This window comes from Apteryx rowi, unplaced genomic scaffold, assembly GCF_003343035.1.
Source record: "Apteryx rowi isolate R43461 unplaced genomic scaffold, aptRow1 scaffold_17, whole genome shotgun sequence".
Taxonomy (NCBI): Eukaryota; Metazoa; Chordata; class Aves; order Apterygiformes; family Apterygidae; genus Apteryx; species Apteryx rowi.
In genome coordinates, this window is record NW_020447974.1 from 2,192,056 (window position 1) to 2,212,322 (window position 20,267).

The 20,267-nt window shown below is 38.2% G+C and overlaps 1 protein-coding gene across 1 annotated transcript in view; it reads left to right on the forward strand.

Annotated features, from left to right (window-relative positions):
• SLC12A1 (solute carrier family 12 member 1) overlaps window positions 1-20,267 on the forward strand; it is a 54,131-nt gene that overhangs the window by 12,557 nt on the left and 21,307 nt on the right. Inside the window, exons 5-15 of the mRNA XM_026060536.1 lie at window positions 4,155-4,250; window positions 4,963-5,102; window positions 5,494-5,604; window positions 6,600-6,711; window positions 7,238-7,365; window positions 10,567-10,651; window positions 12,386-12,537; window positions 14,140-14,247; window positions 15,022-15,145; window positions 15,966-16,067; window positions 17,917-18,072. Of these exons, the coding sequence (XP_025916321.1) occupies window positions 4,155-4,250; window positions 4,963-5,102; window positions 5,494-5,604; window positions 6,600-6,711; window positions 7,238-7,365; window positions 10,567-10,651; window positions 12,386-12,537; window positions 14,140-14,247; window positions 15,022-15,145; window positions 15,966-16,067; window positions 17,917-18,072 (1,314 nt within the window). The remainder of the gene's footprint in view (window positions 1-4,154; window positions 4,251-4,962; window positions 5,103-5,493; window positions 5,605-6,599; window positions 6,712-7,237; window positions 7,366-10,566; window positions 10,652-12,385; window positions 12,538-14,139; window positions 14,248-15,021; window positions 15,146-15,965; window positions 16,068-17,916; window positions 18,073-20,267) is intronic.

Below are 20,267 nucleotides of genomic sequence, written 5' to 3' on the forward strand. Positions count from 1 at the left end.
AGAGAGAGAGAGAGAGAAAATGAAAAAAATCCACCCACAAACTTACAGAGACAGAGGTGGAAAAAACAGAAAAGTTCCTGAACTAAGCTGAAGAACTTTGCCTGCTTTTGCAGTGCTCCATGCGTGGCTTTAGCACTGTGCCTGACAAAGGGGTGCTTGCTGATTTTATGATGCATACCAAATGAAAGCGTACAGCCCAGGGCACTCATAAGTATATGCCTTGCCATGAAAATTCTGCATCTTAATATTGCCAAGACTTTGCTCTGGGGTTTCATGCAAAATTAGTTTTTAAGGGCAGTTTAGTAACTTATTGAGATCATCAAGAAGTATTACTTTGTTTTGAGGTGTGAGAACAGCCATAGGCAAGAGTAATTCATTTTAGCACAACTTACTTAGCAGCCATATGCCTGGGCTTCAATCTAAACTTTAATCAGATTCTAACATTAATTTGCACTAACATCAGTTACAGCCAATCTGCTTTCACTTTTAATTCTACCATTTTAATTCATTGATAAGCAGACCCTCCTTTCTTAGGGTTTATTGCTCTGCTGCTGCTTTTTAAAATTGCATGTCTTATGTAAGCAGTTTAGTTTTACCTCTGAAATGAGAAATCAAATTCATTTTGAATAATCTCTAAATGTGTTTTCTGAATGTCTTGTAAGCAATGAGCTTTATGTCCCTAGCCAAGCTGCTTAAGGAGAACAGTAATGGAAGCTCATCATCACCAAGGCTTGGGGATTTCACTGGGTACTGCTACTAACATGGAAATAAAATGAGTCACTTAAACCACCATCTGGGCACCATTTATATCCCCATCATTAGAAGGCCATAGAGAGAAAACCCAGTTATTTCCATTTCCTGATAGGCTGTCTTGGGTACAAGCTATTAAAGGGGAAAAATAACATTCCAGCAAGGTCCTCTACTCATCGTCAGCTGCAAAAAAAGGGACAGTCTGCCCCTGACAAGGTTCCAGGTCCAAAACCAGTCTGGTATTTCCATTCAACATTTGGGGACTCTCCAAAGCCTGTATATGTACCTATATCTGGAATGCTTAGCCAAAGGGGAAAAGACCAAGTTTATGCTAACTGAAAACCTGGCCAATATTACAATTATGTTACGTTACAATAATGCTTTGGTTGGGTTGCTTCATTTATTCACTTTTCTTACTGAATGTTACCATCTTTTTAACATTAACAATAAAGCCTTTCCAAGCAGATATGAGTTATCACATTAACAAAATATCTGACCCTATTTAGCACATGCACTTTGACAAAATGAATTGTGAAATATAACAGAAAATCCAGGAAAAATGCTCTTCAGAATGTACATGTATTTGCCCAGTCATTTCAAAACCACTTCAAAAATAATGTGCCTGATCTACTCAATTTAAAAGTTAACAGCTTATTAAAAGTCATACTCAGAGACTTCTTGGGCACAAAATTTGCAGAGTTCAACAAGATCTTTCTGTGAGGCATTAATAATACCTGACCAAAAGGAATGACCATTCTGACTTTTTATACAGAACTGCATACAAAATAGGTGCATGGCTTCTTATAATAGAAGCTCAGAAATCAATAGGATAAATGTAATTTATTAGAGGCTCCAATCACTTTAAATATCCTACATGGTGTTATATATCATTTATATCTCCTGCATTACATTGCTCTATCTTAAAGGATTGTGATAACATGGCTATAACTTAAGCAGCAAAGAACATTCATTCAGGGATTGGATGTCTATAATCATCCAGTATGAAATGAAGTCGGGAATCTGATCTGAGAGCCAGAAGGTAGAAATAGAGCAAATAAATCAATATGTTTGTAGTACCTCTAGCCAGTTGTCGGTTGTTGGATCCAAGTTTCAATTTGGATGAGCCCTGGTCAATAAATATTGCTACAGGCAGTGTATAATCTTCTGTTCCACACTGAAGACCTACTTAACTTATGGGAACAAGAGAGCTATTGGAGCGAAAAACACTGAACTGGATAAGTGTTAGCAAGTTCAGATAAAGCTAAGAACTGATTCAATGTTTGGCATCAAACTGTAATTGTTTCATCTTGTTTTATTTATTTATTCCCCTCTCATAGCCATAAATGGGAATAGAAACAATGAAGTTGAGAGAAAATGCCATTTTATTTCTTCACCTGACTTGAAACAAGAAAGTATTCTAGAACTAMAGAGCCAAACTCTTCTCAGTAGTGCCAGAGAATATAACAGAAGCAATGCCCAAAATTCCAGTTTGGGAGGTCCAGGTTAGACATGAAGAAAAAGCTTTTCACTGGGAGGGTAGTGTAGCACTGGAACAGGTTACCCAAAAAGGCTATGGGATCTCTGTCCATGGAGGTTTTCAAGGCTCAACTAGCCAAAGCCATCACTGATTTGATCTGGTGTTGGCAATAGTCCTGCGCTAAGTGGGAGGTTGAGCTACAGTCYTTCAGAAGTCACTTTCAACCAATGTTTCTACGATTCTAAATCTTACAAGAAAACTCTTAGTCCTACAGTTTCTAACACAGTTTCATGGAGTTAAAAGAAGCCTGACTATCTGGCCAAAGATTACAAACATACTCAAATTTCGGAGTCTCATCCAAACAGAAACCTAGTTCATCTAGCAATACTGATCTTCAGATGCTTGATTACTTACATTTAATTATATGGTTTTGTGATATCACCTAAAAAAAGACAGTTTCCTAAGATTACTCATTACAGGTCACTTGTTAAAGTAAACTGTGTCTGAAAAGCAATGCTTCTATTTTGGAATATTTGTCCTGTGTTAGAGTGAAACTGCTTTTTGCAGGGAAAGAGGGAGATGAGGAGGGAGCAGGGGAGAAGGCTGCAGTTGATAGCCTGGCAAGTAAGGATGTAGAAGGCTCACATTCAAGTCTTGTCTCTCTACCTGATAGGGTAAAGTCTTTGTCCTAATGCACTATGAAACTATACTGCCAGTCTTTCACTTTCCAATTCAATATTTAGTCAACTGATGAAAGATAGAAGCATCTTACAAACAAGAGTTTTGGTTAATATGATTAATCTCTTTTCTCTTAAACAGCCAGGATGTATGTCTAAGGTAGACATAAATATCCATGCCAAGCAACACTTGTTTGCTCATTTCATTCAGCTAATGAAGAAAGCCTTTGAAAAACATAACAGAGCTTCTGGGTAGGCTATTCCTATCAGAAAACATCACTGCTTGGAGACTGATGAAAATAATTTACTACTGTGACATGGACTCATTGGAAACATTCTGCAAACTGCAAGTGGTCAACAAACCATCTTTCAGTTTACAGCTCTGATTCTGGCCTGAAAATTTAATTTAAAGAGAGAATGATTTGTAGGAATCATGGAACATAAGTAAAATATTTTATCTTCTTATTACTGACAGGTCTTGGAGTAATCATAATTCTTCTCGCCACGATGGTAACCTCAATTACTGGGTTGTCAACTTCTGCAATAGCAACTAATGGGTTTGTCCGTGGAGGTAAAATCTTTAGGGTTACTAATGCTTTCAAGCCCCAAAAGATTTTTATGTGCTATTTTCATATGAGGCAAACCGGAGGTCTTGATCTCTAAAATAGCAAGAAGGACAATAAACCAAACAGTACATCTAAAGGAACTAGAAGGTAACAATTCTAGCCAACCCTAATCACAATTTACAGCATACTCGAGTTGTCACTTTTAATAAATCCCAGATTTCAGTTGAGTCTGTAAAGTACGTTTCAGATGTTCCTGCCTAATGCTGATTGAGGAACGGCTTCTGGCTTTTCACAGAGTTCTTCTGTTCTTACCTTTCAGCAGGTCATTCTTATTCAGAGCATTTCAGGTTGGATGTCCTTGGACAAACTGAATGCGAAGCATCTCTTCCTCTTATTTTAAAGACAGGTGATATCCACTGATATGCATCAATACCTTCCTGTATAATTCTTTTTAAACCCTTTTACATTTCAGCTACTCCTTGGAAGATGAGTAAATATTTTTCCTAGAAAACCAAAGCACATGTCAGGTATTTTATAAAGAAAAATTTTAGTGCATTTCAGAGCCTTGAAGGTATAACTGGTCTGTTCTAGCCTCTGTGGAAAACAGCAAGTTCTAACTACATCATTTAAGCACAGCAGGTACTTGAATACACTTGAATATACTTTCTTTTTCGGATCTTTCAGGTCTTGGAGTCATAGTTATTGGTCTGAGTGTAGTAGTAACAACATTAACAGGTATCTCCATGTCTGCCATTTGCACTAATGGAGTAGTAAGAGGAGGTAAGTGAGCATGACTTCATGAAAAGTACAAAAATCTGCAGAGCTGAATTAGGAAAAAAAAGTGTGTGGGGGGGGGAGGGAATTGGGATAACTGTGTTATAAGCAAAGCAAAAATAAATAAAAAATATTTSGAGTGATCTCTCTCACTGGATCCACCATAAATTTAAATTTATATAATCTTAAATGCTCCCTAACAATAAGTATTAAGTATCCTGACAATAAGTATTTCAACCCAGTGAGATAGGATGAAATAACAATTGACAAAGTAATATGCAAAACAAGATTAAAGATTCATGGTATCACTCTGCAGAAGCTTTAGCAATATATAGTACCTCTTTATAGCATAGAGCATGATTTTTCTTGCTAACATTGGGATGAATCCAAGTAAAGTAGAGCCTGTCTAGGGGTGAGGTTTTCTCTGCTACTGTATCATGAATATTTGTTTAAAGGTCCAGTTTTGCACACTAGCATACAGTAAAAAGACTCCTGTAATAGAAAGATGTTTAGAAAAGGTTCTGAAGGCAGAAACAGTACAAAGCATGTTCCTTGTTTATCAGAGTTTGCTGTATTTGCTCTTTTGCATTAATAAGGAAAATCTTGATGGTATTTATTAGGCAAAAAGCAGAGATTCCTCTGGTATTATTATGTGAGTAAAATAGGCAACAACTGAGCATCTTAAATTGTGCTGAATCAAAATCATTTCTGTTTGCAGGTGGAGCTTACTATCTTATTTCAAGAAGTCTAGGCCCAGAGTTTGGTGGATCTATAGGACTTATCTTTGCTTTTGCAAATGCAGTGGCAGTCGCTATGTATGTAGTTGGATTTGCTGAAACAGTTGTAGAACTTCTTAAGGTAAATGTAGATATTTGCTGTTTATGGTTAAACTGGGGATCATTTTTATATTTGTTTAAATGATGATTCTTTTTAGCTGAGGCTTAAGGGACATCTTTAGCAGGGTAGCAGGAAGCAGGCCTTTCTAAACATGCCATGGAGTGCCTCTCCATTATTTCTACCTTATGGCAATTCTTCAAACATTTCAACAAGAACCTCAAAACTATAAAAGGAAACAGATCCCTAATTAGTCAGCCAAACAACACCAGCCACAAAGAGCTAACACGAAATACAAACACTTGGGTTTACATGCCCCTGAAACTAAGTAAGTTCTGACAACTCACTTTGTTATCTGATCCCTCCAGCTGGGTCAAGAAAGACTGGTCCTAATAACATTTCTTACCTTTCTCAGGAGAGTGATACGATCATGGTAGATGAATCCAATGACATCAGAATAATAGGCACCATAACTGTTGTATGTCTTCTTGGCATCTCTGTCGCCGGCATGGAATGGGAAGCAAAGGTAAACCTTTAAAAGAATATATAAGTAAGCAGTATGTAGGACTACTTTACAAGGTTTGTGTGTGAGGAATGCTATACAGCAGGTGGGATTTTCAAAAGCACTCAGCTTCAGGTTATGCTCAATCTTTTTAAAAGCAATAGGAGTTTAATCATTATATTCAATGAAAGCAAAATAACTCCATGGGCTTCCTTGAACATAGCATTGAAGAGGGAAGAAGTCTGTGTTCCACAGACGGTTTGAGTATATTGATTTTTGTAATTCATGGCATCATTTAGAGCCTTGGGTAAATGCCCCTTTTGCCCTCATTTTTGATGCAGTTTGGCAGAATAAACAGTAGTAAAAACTAGTCTTACCACTGTACTCTCTCAAACCCAGCCCAACAAAAGGGCAGCTCTATTTACTATTCATTCCTTAATCTCTAATGATTTCTGCTATTCCTTCACCTGTACAAAAGTCCAAAACTCTATTATCCTATTGGAGAAAATACTTGCAAAATGAAGGACTGGAAATACTTTGGAGAATGGGATGCAGCTGTCAAAATCAGGTCCAGAATAGCAACCTGATTTTTATATTCTGCTATGATGGAAACTTAGAATTGTTTGTAAAAGAGGTCAGAAAGCCAATTAGATATTATAACCCTTGAAGAGACAATCCACTGCAGCTAAACAAATTATATAACAATATAAAATGTCTCATACTTGACATTTATGCATTAGCTGTTTCATTTTTCTTTTTCCTGTAAAGGAAACTAACATAAAATTAAATGGTAACTATAAATTTCATAAACCCTCTTAGTAAAAACTATTTGCTATTGTCATGAGCTGATGGCAGTATGTCTTTTCAGCTATCTTGATTCCTGGTGTTTTCTAGAACTGTAGAAATTTGTCATCTGTCATAAGGAGTAAGGAGTACATACAAATCACTAACTATATAACCATCTCCACAATCACTGCAAAATAAAACAATCAGTAAAATCTTTCTGTTTCTAATAACAGGCTCAAGTTATTCTTCTAGTTGTTCTCCTTGTTGCCATTGCAAACTTCTTTATTGGGACAGTCATTCCTACCAACAATGAAAAGAAGGCAAGAGGCTTTTTTAATTACCAAGGCAAGTACTGCTGTCTATCGCAGAATAATAAGCTCACATAATTCTTGGTCTTATACTGAGTTGAAGATCCTACTGAAAAAGGTCACAAGATCAGGATCTTCTGCCCAAGTTTAAATAACCTTGTAAACCACAGGAACCAAAGTTTTTTCACATCTGTTTCTGAGGGACTGAATTTATTTGATCTTTAATTTTGAGTTTGTCTCTCTGCTGCTGAAGCTGACAGCACGGTTAGCAGCAGCTTGAGTCATTTATATACTGGCAGAGCGCAGGCAAACTTTTGCACAGAGCTATGTGTAAGTGCTATAGTGACACTCCTGTCACTTAATATGGATCTGTAGCTCTGATATGCAGACATGCACATACTACTGGGGACCAGGCTGAGGAAATCAAATTCACTTTGCTTATGATATGAGACAGATTCAAACCCAGTCGTCCAGATGCGAAAGACTAGCTTATTCATCTCCTTCATTAAGTAACTTTGGAATCAAATCCTGGTCATATGTTCCATTTTCATATATATTTTCAGCATCAATATTTGCAGAAAACTTTGGACCAGATTTCAGAGATGGAGAAGGATTTTTCTCGGTGTTTGCCATTTTCTTCCCAGCTGCCACTGGCATTCTCGCAGGAGCCAATATCTCAGGAGATCTGGAAGTATGTATTTCTTTAACTTTGTAATACTAGCTATAGGGTGAGAAAGAACAAGAAAACAAATTATGAATCAACACTGTATTCAGTATTAAATCATGGCTGATTTTGGAAAGCAAAACTCTCACTTCTAAGTACCTGCTTTATTATTTAAAAAACATCAGTTCACATTTTCTCTTTTAATGCACTATGACTAGTTACACAAATTTCTGCATTCAGATTTGGGTTGCTATATCATTTAAAAGGATGTTTCAGTAACCTACAATAATATAATATTAATGGTCCATTAGCAGCCTGTTACTTAGAGAAATTATCTGTGTAACTCCTGGTGCTCTTCTTTTGCTAAATCTCCTGTATCATCCCAAAAAGCATACTTCTAAAACTCATGTTTGTACTCACAAAAGAGCTTATGGAAGAATCAGTGGAAACCAGCTTTTTTCTGTGCAGGGTCATAGCAAGGGCAGAGTAAACAGAGCATTTAATGAAAGCAAATATGTTCCAATACCCTGTCACTGCTGCTGCTCAAAGGAAAATCTGCAGGTTTGCAGCTGTAACAAAAGAAAGAAGTCTGAGGAGAAAGGAAAGGGTTCCCAAAAGTCTGGCTGTTGCCATGCTGTCAAGTGTCCATCTTGTAGTATAGCAGTTTCATGAGATGTTTCCAGTATCTAAACAAACCGGTAAATTACAGACAGGAGTTTAGTTTTAACTGAGTGCCCTCTAGTTTTCATGGTTTTGCACAATGCAAAGAGTGTTTAAAGATGAACTAATTCAAAGTTCAGGAAAGCATTTGGTAAAATGTCTCTAGTAAATGTGGAACAATGCAATACTTTGTAGTATTATAAGAAATTCAGAAATGCACTTGTGGTGGGCTGTGGGGCATCCATAACTCCTCAGCTGTTGGAATCTAGTACTAAAAATCAAATATGTTACCAAAAAGAAGTGGCTCACACCTTGACATCCCTAGCCRGTCAAATGAGGTTATCTGGCTTTATCATACAGACTCACTGTATAGAAATATACCTTAAGAATTCAACCAAAGATCTTATATTTCCGTATTGGCATAGTAGTCACAAGTTCATCAGGATCCTACCAGCTCTAACAGCCAGTTTCATCTCCCTTCCTCACACTGAGCTGTATGATTCGTCTCCTGTGTTTTCAGAGGACTGCTTTTGAATTCAAGCACAGAAAGAAATTTGTAGAAACTGGGCCACTAACAGAATTTGAGATAGATTCCATTTCTAATTAAAAAAAAGAAAAATTGTTGTTCTTATACCCACTGAGACTGAATCAGTCTCACATGATCTCCATCCTTTTATCAAACAAAAATAATTCTTTTGCCATATATGGGGGTCTATACAAATGGCAAGCTCCCACAGCACCATCGCTTCTTTCATAAGCTATCTGAAAGAGTCGGAGCAGACCAAGGGAACCCATTCTCCCATTGGTCCTCTATAGTTGTTTTGCTCTGGCAATAAATAGCCTTACATCCAACTCCTCCAGGCTGCAGATTCCCCATTGACCATGCTTAGACACATTAGACAAGTTTAATGAAATTAATCAGCCTCTCCAGAAATCTAAAACACACGCTAAGAAGTATTAAAAACATGTAAAATAGGCAAACCAAAATTTTTTGAATTTGTTGCAAACACCTATGTATTTGCTTCTGTAGCTGCTGTACTCCCACAGTAGCAGCCTACTCCAAAGCCCACTGACACTAAGAACTAGTCTTACCAGTGACTTTGGCAGGTTTGGGAGCAGGACGTAAAATGGTAACAGCACATTAGATAAGTGTTTAATTATTAATACAATTTAAAAGTTGTAAAACTGTAAGAAGCTTTAACCTTCACATTTAAAGTTACAGTGTTTAACATTGCAGCAGAAGGATCTATGAAAAGAGCAACGGAAGACATGCACACCAGAACTGTATAAATGAAAGTTATCATGATCTGAGGTCAAAAGGTCTTTGCAGCTGAAGTGACTTTGCAATTATTTTTCAGCTCAATAAATCTTTACCTCATTTAAAAATGATATTAGCTATTAACATAATTAAGCCATTCATCCATGCTTCACACAATGACTCTTCAAATATGTATTTTGTTTCTTTTCCATGAAATAAGCACAGTAGTTATAAAAGTAAAGAAGTTATAAAAGTAAAGAAGTTTATTCCATGCATCTTTGACTAAAAAAACTCACTAAATCAATTTAAGAAGAAAATTCACAAAAATTGCTTTCTAGTCTAAACAAACATGCACTAAGTTGTAAGGTTGGTTGATATTAAAATTCCCTTTAAAATTACAATGTATAATGCAGATCTTTGAACTCTCTTACCTACAGTTGCATGAATGATGCTGGTATTATGTTAAGCCAGTCTAAGAATACATAACACAGCCTTACTGAAATATCTAAATTAAAAGTCAAAACAAGTGAAAGGAAGCAGCTTAATGTTAAGACACAGCTAACAGTTACTAGTTGCTAATCACAAGAGTGCTGTGTTCTGGTTCAGGGTGATTATTTGCAGTTATCTCACCGATTAACTCAAAATGATCTAGTCTTGTCATCCACAGGAGCATGATGGCTTAGCCTCATAAACTGCATTAATGCAGAAGTGCTTTATAGAGGATGGGCTTACACCAAAGCCCTGGTCTTTATGAAGGCACAGAAGAATTAGTGTTGAGCTAATAGGAAAGTATCAGCTGTAATCTTAGGTCTTAAAGTGGCTGCCTGTACAACTATTACCTGCTGCTGAGGAAAAGGCAGCATGTTGAATGGAAAAGTCCCAAGGCCTGGAAGTGATGAGCAGACAACCATCTGGACCCACTCTCCTGAAACAAGCAACTAGATGGTTAGTTCAGTAAATGCTTAGGCATTAAATCATTAAGACTTTAAAATAAAGCCCATTGAGAGGCAAAGAGAACTCGGTGCTCGCAAAAATGCACAGTTCAGGACTCTCCTGCTGCTGTAATACATGAGCTCTGGTCCTGCAGAACATCTTTTGCTGTATCCAGGATAGGAGCACTGCACCACAGAACTGCCTCAGTCCCATCTACATACTGAGAACAGGAGGTACTGGTGCAGATCTAAGTAATAAAAATCTACCCTCTAAAGCTATCTTCATATCACAGTGTGGCAGCACTCACTGGTATGCAAATGCAAGCAGAGTGCAGCTTGGGAACTCACAGTGGTTTTCGGTCACTGCTTTGTTTTAAGGATCCACAAGGTGCGATACCCAAAGGAACAATGCTGGCCATTCTGATTACAACTGTTGCTTATATAGGAGTTGCAATATGTGCAGGTAAGTAGTGAACATGTTTGATGTCATAATTAATACAGTTAAAATGTTTTAAAGCCTGGTATACAGATGAATGATTAAATTCATCACTTTTTCATCCTGTGGATTTATTATGTAGTGAGATAGTTGTTTTAAATTTATTGTATTTTTTAAAAAGGAAAAAAGATAAACAGATCAGCAGTCTCTATTTGGAATATGCCCTGTTTGAGTCTACATATGAATAGAAGAAGGATTTCCTTATAACTTGTATGGTTACTTTTGCATTTGATTCAATGACAAATACCACTAGCATACAGTAGCGAGGAGCATAGAAAATATTAAAGGAACCTCAGATCAATCCGCTGATCTTTTGTTCCTGACTCACACTGAAATTTCAGATGGTTTCTACTTGCTCTTCACTAGTCTTACTGAGCACTTGTGAGTGATGAGGTAACATACATATGTTGTATGTCATATGTCAAAGACAGAAGTCAATTACTTCTTTGGAAGAAGGTGCACTAATTCACAAGTTGCTCTACAATACCAGAATGTGAAGTAACAAAATGGACACAGCCATAAAAAGGAGACTGGTACTGAAGCCATATCTCTGTTGGAGGAACATGCAATTAAATTACAAGGGTACAATAAATCTCTGTTCAAGAAATAAAGATTATTCTTTTTCCGTATTAATAACACTGCAAGAAATAGTGCTGCAAATGGCACTTACTTATGAGCAAACACCTCAGTACACTATGTCCTTAGGGTACTCCCCTTTACAGGGAATGAATCTCAAGTCTTCTTGACTTCTGTGGTCTCTGTACTTTATGCAAAAGGCAGAGTGCTCAAGTCAAATTTCAGCTCAGGTTATTGCATTATTTGGATCTAAATTTCCCCTGCAGTTTCAGTTGAAGTTGTCATTCTTCACTTCCTTTTCTAAACCTGTGTTAATGTGTTGTTCTGTTCTCATAAGCAATAGCTATATTTCAGCCTCAGAGCTGGCTGCTTTTCAGTGCAGTAACTTTTTTTTCCGTTTGCATATTGGTTTGCTAAACAGATAATGGTTACTTTGGGATTCTCAATAACAATGTTTTTGACACATTTGAAAATACCATATAAACTTACATTTTGGCTGCTAAAGATGTTTGAGATCAGCACTCTGCAAGTTAACTCCATATGTTTCTTCCCATTTCTGGTGACAAACAAAAAAGGCAGCATAAATATTATTAATAACAAGGAAAAGACTATCAGCAATTTCTCCTGTTGGAAGTTTTTCTTTCTTTGTTGTTAACAGTGAGGCTATGCCAATTTGACCAGCTGAGGATCTGGATCTCTAAAGCAACTGTGTTTCCTTGTTAGACAAAAAAAATATGCCCAGACCTAAGACTCTCACTGAAAACATGTTACCTTTGAATACTGGCAGTTGTAAAAGATGGACAATGTACCACTGAGTTAGTCAGTTAATTTTCTGTTGATTTCGGAAGTGTCTGTTTTTCTACTTTCATAAATGTGCTAGTCCCCATTAGTCAGCTAGTTGATTACTTTACAAGTAGCAGAAATAAATATTTTCTTAGAGATAACATGAGAAACTAAGACACAACATGGGGAGGTAATCTCTGTCTAATATGAAGCATTACTCTTTGGGATGAGACTAAGGCTGCAATTGTACAAAATGTCAATGTACAAAGAGTCAAAGTATGGTAAGAACATTCTCCTGCTGTCACAAGAAAGAAAAATGATAATATATTGTTATTTCCACAGCCTCCTGTGTTGTACGAGATGCTACTGGGAACGTCAATGATACAGTTGTATCTGGAATGAGCTGTAATGGATCATCTGCCTGCACCCTAGGCTATGATTTTTCCAGATGCAGAAATCAGCCATGTGATTATGGGCTGATGAATAATTTCCAGGTTTTAATGAGATAATATGTATAATCATAAGCAATACATGAATGCATAAACATAAACACACAGAAATATTGTTTGCTGACAACTACAACAGGATGTCCACCATTATCTAAAAGAGTCAAAAACTATAGGAATAATCAAAGGGAAAAGTCCCCTGCATTCCACGTTACCTTCATACTACCTATCAGTAACCCTCCCAGCCTTCTGTTAAGGCCTTTACTTCCTCTTTCAACAAGTATCATGCAGCAGTATATGCTGCAGCATCTTCAAATTCATARTGTAGACTTAACAGAGACCTCAGGAACTCCTGCTGAATAAGCAACTCACCTGACTGTTCCTTACACAAGGATGTGATTTTACCTTAAGGGTGCTGTGGTCGCTGTTATGGGTTTGTGCCACAGTACTGAAACCAGAGTAATTCTTCTTGAAAAAAAGTATCCAAGAATAGCCAACTGAAAATCAAGCAAAAAGTGAAGAAGTCTTTCTCCTAGGCCAGAGAGAGACCATCTACCACTTTTATTCTTCAACATAAAGCTTAGGCAAAGCATCAAACTAAAGTAGTTCTTCTGCAGCCTCATGACCACAGCTCCCAGATGTMTTTTCAGTCTCTCTCCTTCAGAGCCTGCTAGAGGAGCTCACCACCCACCTGCAGTTTCTTTTTAACTAGCCAGTTGTAGCTTTCAAAGTCTCTTGCTTTTTTCCCAGCTGGCTCTGCTAAATGACAGGGCTGGCTCATGGCCTTTAGAGGATAAGCTGCCCCTCTCACAGACTTCTTTTCTATCCTTTCTTGATTGTCTGCCATCCTCACCCCCACCTCAGTTAGGTGTCCAGACCCAGGGCAACCCTTAAAATCAATGACCTCACGAAAGCTGTCAATACAGTTTCATTTCTTGCATTTATCCTTGACAGACTAAAGTCAGAAAAAAATATGTCTTCAGCTGATAAATCTCCAGGATTAACCGGTCTCTCTCCTAGAGTACTTCCTACATACCAAGCATCTGGCAATCACATCCATCCACTTCATCTTTTAGCTTCCTTATCTGGTGCTTCCTAACTTATCAGTGCTTTCTTTTCAGTGGCTGCAGAGGCCAGTAATAGCCTTTTGGGAGGGCTGAGGGAGGTCTGATAGGGCCCGACTTTACTGTCTGTGGTATTGGTGCTGTGTCAGCACAATCAGACATTCTCTTTTTCAGCCATATTAATAATAATAATAAAAAAGAAAGTGCCTCCGACCATATTTAGTTATTTGGTGCTCTTCTCTGCAGTTTCCATTTTCCCATATTGCTACAAGCTGACTATTTACCCATCAAGTAGAGCCTGTTACTTAGAGCCACCACCCAGTAAAGGAGGTGAGAAAATCTCACAGAGTACTTGTTTGCCTCAGCAGACAGCTGATTATTTGTGTAAAAATTTGGCAGAGCATCAGTTGCTTTCCACTAAAACAGGAATAATAGTATTTCCCTACCTCACAGCTGGTTTGTGGTGAACTGAATTTAGGACTGTGAAAAGCAGAGACACCATAGTAACAGACCTAAATGGGTCTGTGATCAAAAAGTGTAACAAAATGCAAGTCTGACTACTCATTTTTCCTTCTTCTTTCTAAAGGTGATGAGCATGGTGTCCGGCTTTGGTCCTCTCATCACAGCAGGCATCTTTTCCGCTACCCTCTCATCAGCTCTGGCATCTCTTGTCAGTGCACCCAAAGTTTTCCAGGTAAAATAAAAATCTTAATTTCCTTATATTTTACTTCAAAGATATATAATTTGATTGAACTCCATGTGCCGAATGTGACCTATATTCAAACAGCACTTACATTTATGGGATGAAGAGGTACAGTATGTAGAATGTTCCTCTGCAGAAACAGGCAGGTCTTATCACCCTCATACAGAACTAAGCATTCAGGATCATAATGTTCCTTTGCTCAGAGCTCAGCTCTGCTGCACGAGCAGGGGATATATGTGTGCTCGTTATAGACAGCCTCAAGGTTTCTCTCAAGACCACTTGTATCTCCTTACACAAAGCCAGTCTGTACGCTCAGGAATGTCAGGAGCATGCAAGAGCCCTCATGAGTAAGCAGCCCATCACATTCATGTGCTGGCAGATGTGCTCGAAGAGATCTGGGCAGCAGCAGTGGGGACAGAGTGGGAACAGAGTGCATGGGACAGAAAGATAGCTTGCACATCTTACACAAGCTACTAATTTGTGTTTCAGTTTCCTCCAATTTAGATTCTTAAAGTTTTTTTTTTTTTTAAGCACTGAATTAAATGCTTGTGGTTTTGTTTTGCTGCTGTATAAGAATATAGTAGGATATCAGCTATCAACTTATTGGAATGCTTACATGCTGTAGCAGTAGACATGCTTGAAGTACACTAAGATAGATTTAAATTTTTGTTTAGCAAAAGCCTAGCATGCTGTCACTCACAGAGAGTGAACTTCTGATGCAAAAAAGCACTGGTTAACAGGATTAAGTTCTGATTTGTCTACCAGGCTCTTTGCAAGGATAATGTCTACAAAGCTCTCCACTTCTTTGCCAAGGGATATGGGAAAAACAACGAGCCCATCAGAGGATATGTTCTCACTTTCGTGATTGCTATGGCATTCATTTTGATTGGTTTGTATATAATTTATACATATGCTATAAACTGATCTTTTGAAATTATATAATCTGTTAAGTTTATACAATTCTTTGCTTTTGGTAAGAAAAATCTCCATTCAGGTCAACTGTGGTATGAGTCCAAGCACACTCAAAGTCCTGGCAGCAATTCCATTATTTCAAAAGAAAGCAAAGCAAAACAAAACAAAACAAAAATAAAATAAAAAATCCCAGGGACATTACTAATGTCTTAATGCCATGATAGCCTGATTTTCAAAGATACTAAGTAGGTGCAATTCCTGTTCACTTTGCTGAGACAGAGCAGTGCTTAGAACCAGATCAAATAAGTTAATGTCACCTGCTTTGAAAATGTTTTTTCCAGTTTATATGGCATATAGCTCTGAGGTAATTCTGAGATAATTAGGATGCATTATCTGCCAAGTCTTCCCCACAGCCAATTCCAAAGCAATTCCCAAATTGCTAGCACTGATGGTAGAAAATCCCAGCTACCATATTTAGTGTACCATCATTGGCAGTAGTTTGGGACTGTTAGGTTTTTTAAATTAGTTTTTCCAAGATTTCAAATTCAAACTGTGTAACACTGTCAATAAATGAGTAGTATAGTGGAGAGAATTCAGATTGCCATTTAAAAAGCAAAACAATAAAATTTAACAGTAAGTCTTTTAAGAAATCTATCTGTCCTCTCAATTATACATTTATAATTCTGAAATTTGCCATGGATCTGCATCATTAATAGCCAATCTGTAGAATCACAATATCAAATATAACCTTGCATTTGCACAAATTTGTGCAAATGTCTGACTTGTGTGTCTTGCAGCTGAACTGAACACCATTGCTCCCATCATCTCCAATTTCTTCCTGGCTTCATATGCTTTGATTAATTTCTCCTGTTTTCATGCATCATATGCAAAATCTCCAGGTGAGTCTGCATTTTCCAGTGATTTAAATATGGGCTTTACAGCCTGATCTCAGCAAGTTTTTGACTGTCAGAGAAAGCTGCAGTACCTGTAAAATACCTAAGCTACGTGATTCTGAGGCTTTACTGCTCCCATTCAATATGATGACGCATTTATCTCCAAAAGATAAAACTAATGGCTCTAGTCCTTGTATTTCTTCTACACAGCTGTATAGCATGAAAAARACTTCAGTGGCTCACACTGGAGCAGGAAAGCTCCTCCCTAGGATGTTTTTTCCTTACTATCACCCAACATAGGTGGGTAAAAACCGATGCTCTCTCTGGCCAAGGAAGCAAGGTGTGGTGGTGGGGCCATTATGCCCCTCACCCCCAAATCTACACTGAAATTTGCAGGAAGTTAATAAGAGCAGTAATTGTGCTCAAAGTGATACTCCCCATAAGGGAACAAGTAGATCAACAACAGGTCCACAAAAAAGCATCAACACAGCTCTGCAGGAGCTAATGGCAGAACTGTAGGGTGGAGCACAATGAGGCCCTGTACAAGGATAACTTGAGAGAGGTGCCCCTCTACATTTGTGCAGCAAGGGATCATACAGGCCTACAGGCTTGTGCATCACCACAGCAGAATTATCCTCATCATCGTCATGAATGAAGGGTTGACACTCAAACACCTGAAGTCAATCAGCTGAGCAACATCCTTTGGGCCAACAGGAAAGGCAATTTCCTACTGCTGTGAATCAATTATTCAGCCCAAGCAGTGAGGAATACATGTTTGATTTCCAATATGAAGAAACTTGGAGTGGTCGCATAAATGCCTACATCAACTCCTTTCCTATAGACCTGCATGGTGCCAGTTGTTCAGAGGGCAGAAAAGATGAGCACTTCTACTAATTACCTGCACAGCTGAACAAATGTAGATCTGCTCTGCACTGCCTTGGAGCCGAGTAAAAACTACCTCTACAGACCTCGTGTGTGCATCAGGCTCAACTCTGCTGCTACTTAACATTTCAGACAAAACCACAGTCATTTTTTTCCTTTTCTCATTTCCTCCAGTTAATTTCTGCCAGTTCACAGTGATAGATTATCATAATTGCAAGACTGCAAGACAGCAAATTTCTTCACAGCAGGACTTTCCCATTCCCTCATTATAAAGATGATCCAAGATAGGGTTGCTCAGCCTCTCCTTGTATCTTCAATGGTTTTCCCTCTCGAAAGAGTCTGTTCTGAAAAACACCTGGCAGAGACCTGCAAACCATGGAGGCTCACTGCTTGCCTCATCATTTTAATTGCTAGCAGGAGAAGGATTCAATACTACAGCTGAAGAGCAGCAGGAATAATATCTTTTTAAAGTCAATTGCAAAATTTTTTTTTCTGCAATGAGGCCAGGCAAAGTTTAAAAGACAGCTGTACTTTAGCATATACTATCCCCTCAGCAAGTGCTTAGCTCCTGCTAACAAGTTCTACACATATGCATCGAAAGGACATAATAGCCTATTACCTGAAGCTAAAAGAAAACTTATTTTCAGTTCTGAACTAGTGAGCTCTGATTTGGCAAAAATACATATAAACAGACTGGCTATTCAAAGTCAGGCTGGACAAAGCAATAGAAAAAGGATTACAGCGAAAGGCTTGTAAGACCCAGTACTCAGTATGTATAGAAATCTGCCTCAGCCGATACGTGGAAGTGTCTGTTGATACCCACAATGCCTCAGAGTTTGCACGTTCCCCTCCCACCTCTTCTGACAGAGCCTGAAGCAAATTGCACATGGGTCTGTATGTTCAAAATCAGTGGATCAGCATTTGCTCAACAGATTTTCTGCTCCTCCAATTTTCTCAATTCTCATTTAAACAGGTTGGAGACCTGCATTCAGATATTATAACATGTGGGTGTCACTTTTTGGAGCCCTGTTGTGCTGTGGTGTCATGTTTGTCATCAACTGGTGGGCAGCTCTCATCACTTACGCCATTGAGCTCTTCTTATATATTTACGTAACATATAAGAAACCAGGTAAGGCCAGGAGACACTATTACTTTCTGTATATGATACAGAGCCACTGTGGACTTTACAGGTGTTCCTAAATCTGTTGCTTAGACATTCCTTTTTCTGCAATGACTTTCTCTAAAGGGAAGCCTAGAGGATCACAGAATCCCATTAAATCCCACTTTATATATAGATTAAGGCAATAGGCTGGCATATTTTTGCCTGTTTAACGAGCACTTCAAGTAGAGTCCAGGACTTTGTTTATACCTGTTAGCACACCAGTTTATTCCCACCACATCTTTATTACAGATTAATCTGGACTTTTACTTGGGTATCACCTGTAACTTTTTTCCACCTAAACATAAAGCCTTCCCTGAATTTTGGCATGCTCCTAGCTGTCTCATTTGGGGTGTTCACTCAGAATGGCAACCTGCTGCCTACTGTACAACAAAAATGCAAGCTAAATTACTTGTGAACTGATCATCCTCCAGCACCTCCCTACAATTTCTCAGTAAGCCAAGAAGAACAGGCACATTTTACTATTGGAAAGAATAGCTCAGAAGCTCAGCAAACCACAGGAGCTGTCCCTAGAAATCCCTATGAGCTGTCCTTAGAAATCTGTACCCTAATACAATACAGCACCAATATGAGACTTTGCAGTCTGGTTATTCATACCTGGGACAAAACTAACCGAGGTTGAGACTTCACTGCTAACCATCTCAGTTACTTCTGCAGTGGAAAGAAAACACAAACAGAAGAGAGGCAAACTCCCCAGCATAGGATGTGGTTTCATTACAGCTGGCCTGGGATAGCAGCACCTGCTCTGAGCCTCTGATTCTTCTCTATGTAAATTACAGCACTATTCTATGTCTTCCCTATTTCTGAGCTCTCACATGCACTGGGATATTCTGTGGCTCTCTCCCTGTTAACATTGCCAGTTGTAGGAGAATATGCCTGTCTTTCAAAAGAAAGTTGTCAGAAGCTCATTTGAGGACTGTTAGCCTTTGCCTAGTATATTGTCAATGTCCTTATTGCAAAGTAGCAGCATAATGCCAGGTTAAATTCACTGAAGACGCTGTACGAAAGCTCTTTCCCACTCTCCAAAATAGTGACTTCTGTTCAGCACTTATTTACCAACAACTGAAGGCTAAACAAAAGTGTAATATTCTTTGGAAGGGACCCCTCCACAAAAAACTCCACTCCGTTGCACTGAGTAGCTCTGTATTCTGACATAACCAGACATGATCTGCATTCGCGTAGATCTCAAAGTAAAATGTGGAAAGCTGTTTCTTAGCTGTCTCCCTCCACCAAAAACCTGTACCATAGAGAAGAAAAGATAAATGTCAAAATTGTTTTTGGAGAGCAATTTTTGACTCATATAGTAGAATGATCAAATTCCACCGTATCAACACATGAGCTTTTTAAAATAAATCTGACTATCTAGATTTTTACATTAGGTATTTTCATAGCTAAATTAAACCCAAAATTAAGTTACCTGAGATAGCTTAGGAACCAGACCTTGTTGGACTTTTACTGTCCAGAGAATGGTAGGTCTGAGTTTGCTGTAACCACAATGAACTGAGCTTCTCTGGGTTTAAAGAATATGCTTCTCCTTCCAGATTTACTGTAGGATTCTTCAGAGCAAGACTGACAGGCTACCTTCCAAAAGGCTTCTTAGGAACTATTCCAGTATGGTTTCTGCCCTCTTCAAGTCCTGAAAGTGCACTATTGACTACTCTTGCTGTTATGGGGAACTAATGGTTCCCTTCTTCCAATTGGGTGGACATAGGCATTTTTTGCCTCATTTTATTTCCCAAAATCTTGTATGCATTAAAAATGTAATGGCAAAACCCAGTCTATAGGATACAGAACTGCCCCTTGGAAGCTACCTTTAATACCAGTTCTATTATGGACTGAATATCTCTGAGTTTATATTAAAGTGAGATCTGTATGAGAGGTTAGCATAAGCAGTAAGAATGATATAAACACATTTTAACATTGCACAGGAATTCTTCTACAAAAGGTGTTCTTTGTCTCAAAAATGTTAGTCCTCTGAAGTGAAGGGACTGGCACAGTAAGGATTCAACAGCCAAACTAACGCCCTAGTTGGGCATGTACTTTAACGTCAAATATCTTATTAAAAAAAAAGTATTATTCCATTCACTGGCACTAGCAATGTTCCTTCCTAATGGTTTAATTTGAACTTGCTGAAGTTCCACACC